The 8,702-nt window shown below is 33.9% G+C and overlaps 1 protein-coding gene across 1 annotated transcript; it reads right to left on the bottom strand.

Moving 5' to 3' along the window:
- Window positions 1–745: 745 nt before the first annotated feature.
- LOC106140416 (uncharacterized) lies at window positions 746–1,633 on the bottom strand. The gene has a single exon (XM_013342000.2). The coding sequence runs from the start codon at window positions 1,631–1,633 to the stop codon at window positions 746–748; it is 888 nt and encodes a 295-aa protein (XP_013197454.2).
- Window positions 1,634–8,702: the final 7,069 nt, after the last annotated feature.

Here is an 8,702-nt window from a genome sequence, read left to right on the forward strand (position 1 = left end):
ACTAGACAATCAGCTTCCTTTATAATTTTAGGTTCGAAGACATTACAATCCAAGGTGTTTCTAATGTATATAACGACGCCTGCATTTTGATTGCCATCATCTATCGTTTGATATGATGTAAAGTTATTCAATTTAGGGAGATATGGCGTAACTGATAACCAACATTCTGTTAAGATAATAATATCACATTGTATGTTTAAAGTTGAAAGAAGTGTTTGGAATTGGTCAAAGTTGCAGTTTATGCTACAAATATTCAAATGAATAACAGTCAGAGATTTTTTATTACAATTTATATATTTGAAACATTGATCCGGTGCACATAAATAACTTTGTGATACATTAAGCGCCTCCAACTCATTGAAATAAGAGCTGATATCTGTCATATTATTTTTAATAATAAATTTATTGTATTATTATTTTTTAAATAGAGTTGGAATTGCGCACCGTACCACAAAAAGAAGGTCATTAAGTATAGACAATTATGCTTATCAAGATACGTATTCATATTTTGTGTTGTGTATAACGAATTAAGTGTAAGTGTTATAATATATGTATATGGTTTGTGTGATATAAGTGATGTATGTAGATTATATAATATGAAACTTTTATATTCCCAGCAAATGTTATTAAACAGATAAATTTGTAAATAAGGATAGGCTAAGTAAATGCAAAAACACATATTGTAAGAAATTTTCATAATAAAAGGCTCAAACAATACAGACAAATGGTTTGTACTGACATATAGTCATTGTTTTGTTAGGAGAGAGTTCAGCGTGATTTCAGAGTCTACGCGAATCGCTTTCGATTGCTCATCCTTCTTCATGTAAATATTTCCGTTTCCGGTCCAGCAAAACTTGTAATTGTTGGCTTTAGCGTATTCTCGGGCCTCGTAGAACAGCTTCCTGTTGCTTCCTGCAAGGTACTCGGATATGTATATGGGGGTGGGGTCCCCTGCAAGGCCAATATTGGAAGTGTTGAGTCGTTGGTCTCCACTGTGATCTTTATTATATTTGCGTGCCGCTGCCAAAACTTTATTCTTCAGGTGAACAGATTGAAATTCGGCAACGATTATTTTATTCTTTCCTATGCGGTAAGTGTCACGTATATCCGAGGGTTGGATTTCCACATGTAGTGCTTGTCCTATATTTTGTAGGTGGGCCGTCAGGTCCGTAAACGATTCTTCCTGGACCGCTGGAACATTTCGTATTTCAACATTGGATGGACGAGAAGTCTGCTGCATGTTCTCTATTTTCTTCTCTAGGCTGACTATATAGTTTTGTTGATCAAAGCGCTCTTTTTCAAGAAGCTGTATTCTTTTCAACATATTTTCATTACTATTTTTTAGGCTTTCCAAGGTATTTTCAATTTGCACGTTAGATTTTTGGATTTTAATATTTTGTTTTTTGATCTCAGCGACCTCTTCTATTAGTTTATTCATCATTTTTTGTTGATTAATAGATGATGTGTGGAGTGCCTCCATCATTTCCCTCAAATCACTGCTAAATTGATTCACTTGGGTAGGTGATGAGGAGCCCTGACGCGGCCTTTTATGTCGTGTGGTAATATTGTGAAGGAGGTCCTCAGAACTTATTTCGGTGCGAGGGATTGACAAATCAGTGTCTGATTTTGACATATTTGGTGTTGTTGGTGGAGTACGCTTTAATGGCATGGAAAAGCTTTATTTTCGGGAATCGTTAGTATCACCCGCTTTACGGCGCCGTAGTCAAATGAAAAAGATAGGCTGACAAATAGTAGAAAGTGAAAATGCGTAGGCACACAGCTGATTCACCTTTCTGGACTGGATAGATATAAGTTGCAAGTAATCCTTTTGTTGTAATTATTATTTTGCTTCGAAACTCTGGCCAGGCTATAAATTATTAAACTTTTTGTTATTACTTAGCTATAATAGGCAACAGTATTATTATTGTGATATAATGAACAGGTTTATAATTATTTGGTATGATTTCTTCTGTGATATAATCGCAAGCGCCGGTAGCTTAATTTTAAATCATTCACTTGCACTGTTTCACTTCACTTAACTTAGAATAGCATAGGTGCGAGAAGGAGCTACAGAGTGTCCACTTCTTTGTAAATGTAGAAACCATTCGTGCGAGACACTGAGCGCCCGGGTTAAGCGCCGTAGGCCGGAGGTCTTGTGGATTGGTCTTGTTGGTACGTCTGCGTCCAGCGACCGTAGACACGGTGACACGGTGTTAAGGGTCGTAAGAGTGAGGTCTAGATCACTGGTTTTGCTCGGAATGGCTCATAGAAACGTGCGCATGCGGTGGCTGCGAGAACCGTACTCCGAATAAAATGTTAGGAAATCGATTTTTCAAACCTATCATTGAATTTTCGAGTATGAGGAAAAATATGGTCGCTTATTTGTTTTTTAAGTTTAAGTTAGTTTAAGGGTGAAAATGTAGTTATGATTAGGTATGACTGTTGCAAATTATCTGTAAACCTGCTATAATTCCCCAACTTTGCGATAGTAACACGCTCATACGTTAAGATGTCAACCCTACTCTGAACATACCACAGACCAGCCGTGTCGTTAACACTTGTTAATACAGCACATGAATTTACGTCTCGGTAGGCAGATTAAACTACCCAAAGTAAATAGATTAAATAACCAGTCAGATAACTATAAATTATAGACAGAGAATTACTTTCGTACCATTTTTCGACTCCTTACATGGATAACTAAATAAATTTTTAAATTTTGAAATACAATCTTAAACTCAAAGTTTCAAATTGAGGTTTCACTCAAAACAAAAATGTTTTTTAGCCTTCACAAAATTCCGAGATAAAAAGAAAACTAGAAGCGGAGCAAGTCTCTCTCATAACCAAAGCTGCTCACATCTTTAGTTTCCTTCGCCACTACAAAAGCGTAGGCTTTCAATGCGCCAAACAGCCTTTTTATAAAGCAACAAACATAACACCAGCTCTGAAATTGATTATATGTAGAAAACATCGATAAGGTGAAGAGACACGCGACGTTTCGTGACTAGGGGTTTTTTAATTAGCGTTTTGTCACATTAGTGGCCTTTCCTAATGAGGTTTTGTCTTCTAAGCCGGCGCATATACAGTAACAGTCGCCTCATTAACAGCTAGTTAGACAAGACTGAAAACTCCATTACAGGATTTTAACCTTAGACCTTTTCTTTACTATTAAGTAGTCGACATTTTTGAAACAAACTTAGAAAAAGATATATGTATATTCAGTGTATGCTGATTAGTGATTTTTGCTGTGAGACGATAGATATGTTAGAGGAAAGTAACCAAATATGGGCTACCATTTTTTATTTGCCTCAGAAATAAAAAACTATTAAAAAATTGACCATTTATTGTGGTCAAAATAATCACACATACATTTTTAAAGAGCTAAGTAACAATCATATGTTCTTAATATTATTATATATTATTATCTTGAGCATTAAACAAAATATCAAAATAGATTCTAAATATGGAACAGGTACTTAAATATGGGCTACTAATAGAAACTTAATATGTCTTCTACGAAAATAACAATTATAAATATTTACCTTATAAGAGATCAAATTACTTTGGTAGATGGAAGAAATCACATAATTTACTTATAAAAATCACATATCCAAGTGTCAAACTCTGGCCCAGCACAGTCATTATGTGCCCAGAGCTGACACATTAAACATCTTACCCACAGTTCTCCTGCCTCGTTTTCGGAAAAAAATTCCTGACGCTGCATCGGCAGTATCAGGAGCCTCTCTTCCTATAGGGGCATCTGGTTCACTATCTGAATCAAATTGGACATATTCTTCACTTACACTTTCTTCCTTGGTCTTGGCTTTCTTATTTCCTAAACTTCTTTTCTTTTGCTTGGGTTTCTTATCTTTTGTTTTATTTTCTTTTTCAATTTTCTTCCTATTTGTTGCAATAAGGTCATTTTTATATGGAGACAAAGTTATGACCGAAGCCACAGCAGCCCATATTTAGGACCATAGTAATAGCCCATATTCGGAATTCTTAACTAAAATAAATTTGATCTTGTTCTTTACAAATCATATATAGCAAGCAATAAATCGATCGAAAATCATAAAATTAAACTTATATTTTGCAATAAAACACATGGTTACAGTATTAAGACCTAATTTTCTTTGATTAAACAACACATTGATACGTACCTCAGAAAACTTTTCGACAGCAGCAACACAAGTACAGCTGACAATGGCGACAGCTCGCGCGCGATTGACGAGAGTGAGTGAGTGCGATGTAAAAGCGAATGAATGCGATGGACGATCGTCGTTTGTTGTGTCATTCGACTGTAGGTTTTCGAGAATTGTTACTAGCCCATATTAAAGCACTAGCCCACATTTAGTTACTTTCCTCTATACTCGTAATTATCTTTTGTAGTTCAGTATCATTTCAAATATTTTTTTACTATATAAAGTGAAATAGAGTGGGTCGTTTAAGTTAAATTTAATAAAACATAAATTTAAGTTACGAAGAAATAAGTTTTTAAGAGGCACACTCGACAAGAAAAAATAATAATAAAAATATCTCAAAAGGTATATATTAATTCTGTTTTTGTATATATAAATAACTTCATCATAAAAGTGCAATGAACTAGGCCAATACCAGCAAAAGCTTCACTTTTTCACCTTGAATGTAGGTATGCGTGTTATACGATCATTATTTTTGTCGTTTCATTAAAACTTCTGTTGCTACGACTACGAATGCCAAAAAGTAGGTAAGTAAGTAGTAAGTCATTATTTACAAATTTTTATTTAATCTAGGTGTATTTTATGCTCTCTGTGCCATCAATATATAAATTTATTAGTTTTGTTAAGTCAATAAACGATAGCATCCAATATAAAGAACATTATTCTAGTGGCGCTTTTTCAGGTTGTGACCCCGCCTCTTGAGCCCGGTATTCACGACACGAAAAGCCCTCCGGGTTCTTCTAATCCTCACCTCGGTGACTTTTTTGGGAAACCTTATCCATTCCAAGATCTTGGTCGTGGGCAGAACCCGGGCTTCTAGCCAGCGACGCTATCGGGGCACCATGTGTATGATCATTCATTCAAATTAATACCATTCTTAATTATGTATGAATACATAGGTATTTCCCTACCGCACGCACTGTCACGTCATCGAGCTTATTAACATTAATTGAATGTACACAAGTTCAGAGGTACTGCAAACATATCGTCTCAAAAGCTCTCAGAACGTCTGCGTCTGCGAATCGATTTATTGATTCCAAAGCTGTTCTAACCGCAGAAAGCAATACTGAAATAGTTTGTAGTTGCCAAGCAATATCAATTTATCTGTCAAGTATTTATTGCCCAAACGGGAATCTTTATTCGCTTTCGATTTATAGAAGACAGCTTTTTCTTTGATGCGCGGGTGAAATAGATCTATTTCTTATGTTTTGGATGAGCAGAAGGAATATTCACAGCCTGAAAAGAGATATTTTGATGTTCTTAATAAATAATTATAAATCAAAATTAAATAATAATTGGTAACCATCACATTAAATATAATGCTTATTTAATATTTGACGTTACAATAATTTTATGAATTGTTTAAAAATTATTTAATTTATGAAACTATAAAATAACTAGCAGTATTAATTTGTGATTGTACGATTTAACTTTAATCTCCAAAACTTAATTTAAATGTAGCTTGATCTCTTTAATGTTAACAAATTATACAATGTTCCTAAAATGTACACTGAACAAAGTCAGATCGTAACCGCACTCGGCACAAACGTCAAAAGTGCGCCGCCTATTTTCCACCTGATTGCACTGATCCTTATCTAAATAAAACCACTTGAACTCGTTGTTGTTCGGGGCTTCACCCGCGTGAAAATTTAGAAGTAAAGACTGCTGCACAAATAATGGATTGCAGACGTGCTTTGCGGGTTTAGATTTACATTATTTGAATTGTAGGTGAAGACGATAAAAACATTAATGCCGAGTGTACCACTTTACTTCATCTTCATTTAAATATAAGAAAGAAAGAATATAAGCAAAACATCCTGCATGATAATGTTGGGTTATATGGGATATTGGGTTATATTCTTGGTTGAGAATGCACTGCAGTGATGTATAAGTGTAATAACATATAAGAAACGCTTACTTGTTAAAGCTTGGGCATAGAGGATGAGAAGCATTAATTCCCGATAATATTACATTAGTTAAAACCAAACTCTGGCATGTGAGAAATATTTCTGCCTATTATTTGCCATAAAGTATCCTAAGGAAGGTTGCCTTTTCTGCTGCTGATCATCATTGAGCTTGCTCTACCATGTTCCTTCTAGGATTCTAGGATTTCAACCTAAAATTTAAAGAAACATCTTGCACTCCGCTGGCTTATTTGAATCTAAGTTTAGCGTAGACTAAAACACAAATTTCGAGTATTATAGTTATTTCCAAGATGAACGTATTTCCAATCAATCTCAAATGAGTTTTCTTTTCCTTAAGTATACCATATTTTAAATTCCATTAGAGCACTGTGCTTTCGCAAACTTTGGAAGCACGTAGTGTGAGCACTGTAAATCAAGATAAATAACGTCCATTTTGTAAGATCTTCGACGTATAGCTGGGAATAGAAACCTTCTCTATATTTTAAACTTTTTTGCTCATGTTAAATACAGTATATTTCAATCAGAGCCCAAATTATAACGTCGGGTCATAGCACGTAGACAACCTTCGAAAATTGTTTTAAGTTAAAATATATTTGTGGAAACGCAAAGATGATTTTCATTAACACCTTTATAAAGGAAAACATAAAAACATATTTAGAAAACATTCAAAAAGGAATAATTACATAGTTTCATTTTTATAAATCATTTAAATTTTTCCACTTTTTCATTATGTCTATCCTAACTACATTTAAAATCTGAAGTAGCATCAAATTAATTACACAACTACACTCAACTTCAAAACAAATTTGAATTTAGTTTTATTATGCGTGGAATGCCCAAAAATCTAACAAATGGAACTAATTTCTGTAAAACTCTTAGAAGTAGAAGTACTAAAATAGAACAATTCATCTTAACGACTCGACAGTTACGCAATCATAAGACTTTACTGTTATAAAAAGTTAATTGATTCCTTTGGCGTTCTCAAAGAAGTCTAATGGTAACTTTCGATTCCTCGGGGATCAAGCTAATTAATATTTTATTCCTTCATTACAAATGAAACGAAGTATTATCGTTTGAAATATCGGGGCTATTTCAGTTTTTTAACGGAATTAATATAAAGCAATGTGGTTCATGCCATGCCATCCGGATGGATCGTTCTCAAGGCTTTTTGCACGGTAGAAAGAACCATATCTTGATGGTTCCGGCTGTTGTTTTAAGCTACTTTTCTTATATTGAACCCTGAAATAGTGTCAAACAGGCCATTGGCAGGTTAACATTTTTATTGCATTGAAAATGTTATAATACTTTTTTACATGTTTTTAAGTAAATGAAGATTTATTATTATAATTTCTTACTCTCATGAAGAATGTTAAAAAATGCAATTTATCCAAAGACACCACTGCAAAGTTTATTCAGATAAAGTTACAATTGAAATAAATAAACGACATTCACATATAAGCAATGTGTCTTTATTTTGATCTCATTAAAACTGATCTCTGTAATACTTTATATCGCATTTTGTCTATCCATTTTGTAATAACTAATGTCTTATGTCTTGAACTTTTAGGAAGTAATAAAGTGTGAACTAGCGCTCCGTAGCCTCCGAAGCATTGTGGCGGAGAGTGCAACTAAGAACACGCAAAGAAAATAAAGTGTTAAATAGCTAACCTTTTTAACTTTTCAAGTTCCCATAAACACGTAAAAACCCACTTGCATGCAACTGAAGTGTTCAGTCAGTCACCTACACATGCCCTGAATTGCGAAAATTCACTGTCAAATCATTCAAGTCCAATATAAATATAATGAATTTTAAATACCACCATTAGTCCTTGAATGAATGCTGTGGATACAATACAAGGCAAGCCGGCAAAATGGGGACAAGGTTAATAAAGCAACAGACTGTTTCTTTATCCAAAATGGAACCCGTTTATTTAATAACTTCAGTTTGTATAGGTAAAAGAGTCTCGCGGCTTTTCAACTGAAACGAGTTTAAGATATATATGAGACTAAATTCTTCCCGGAGTTTTACTGCCATGGGAACAGTGAAATGTAAGAATATTTGAAAATGTACTGATAAATAAAAACACATTTTGAACAACACACAATATAAGTGTCACTGTCACACAATTGACATTTTTATTAAAATTTTATTTCACGTTTACCTTAAAAATAGCTCATGGAAACATGTGATGTCAATTCAATGGAACTGCACACATTTATAATGTAAAGTTCTTGTTTCAGTCGAACGGGAAGTAATTAGGCGTTCGGAGTATGAGCTGCGGAAATAGCTACAGCCCACAAAGTGAGGTCACTAACTCCTTAATTAACCCTGTTCCTTTTTTGCATTTTCCTCATACAAATTATTTGTATTAAAAGTTAAGTCGCACAGTACGTGAAAAGAATATTAAAAAGAAACTGAAAAATTATGCAGATTAGAAATAACTCGTGGCTAGAGCAAGAAAAAAGTGTTAATATAAGTAAATAAAATAAATCATTCATATAGGTTTATATGTATGTATATACATCAATAAAATCAAGCCTCTGATTGAAAGATGCTGAATTTTGTACGTTCCTTGAG

The sequence above is a fragment of the Amyelois transitella genome, chromosome 4 (assembly GCF_032362555.1).
Source record: "Amyelois transitella isolate CPQ chromosome 4, ilAmyTran1.1, whole genome shotgun sequence".
In the NCBI taxonomy this organism is placed as follows: domain Eukaryota; kingdom Metazoa; phylum Arthropoda; class Insecta; order Lepidoptera; family Pyralidae; genus Amyelois; species Amyelois transitella.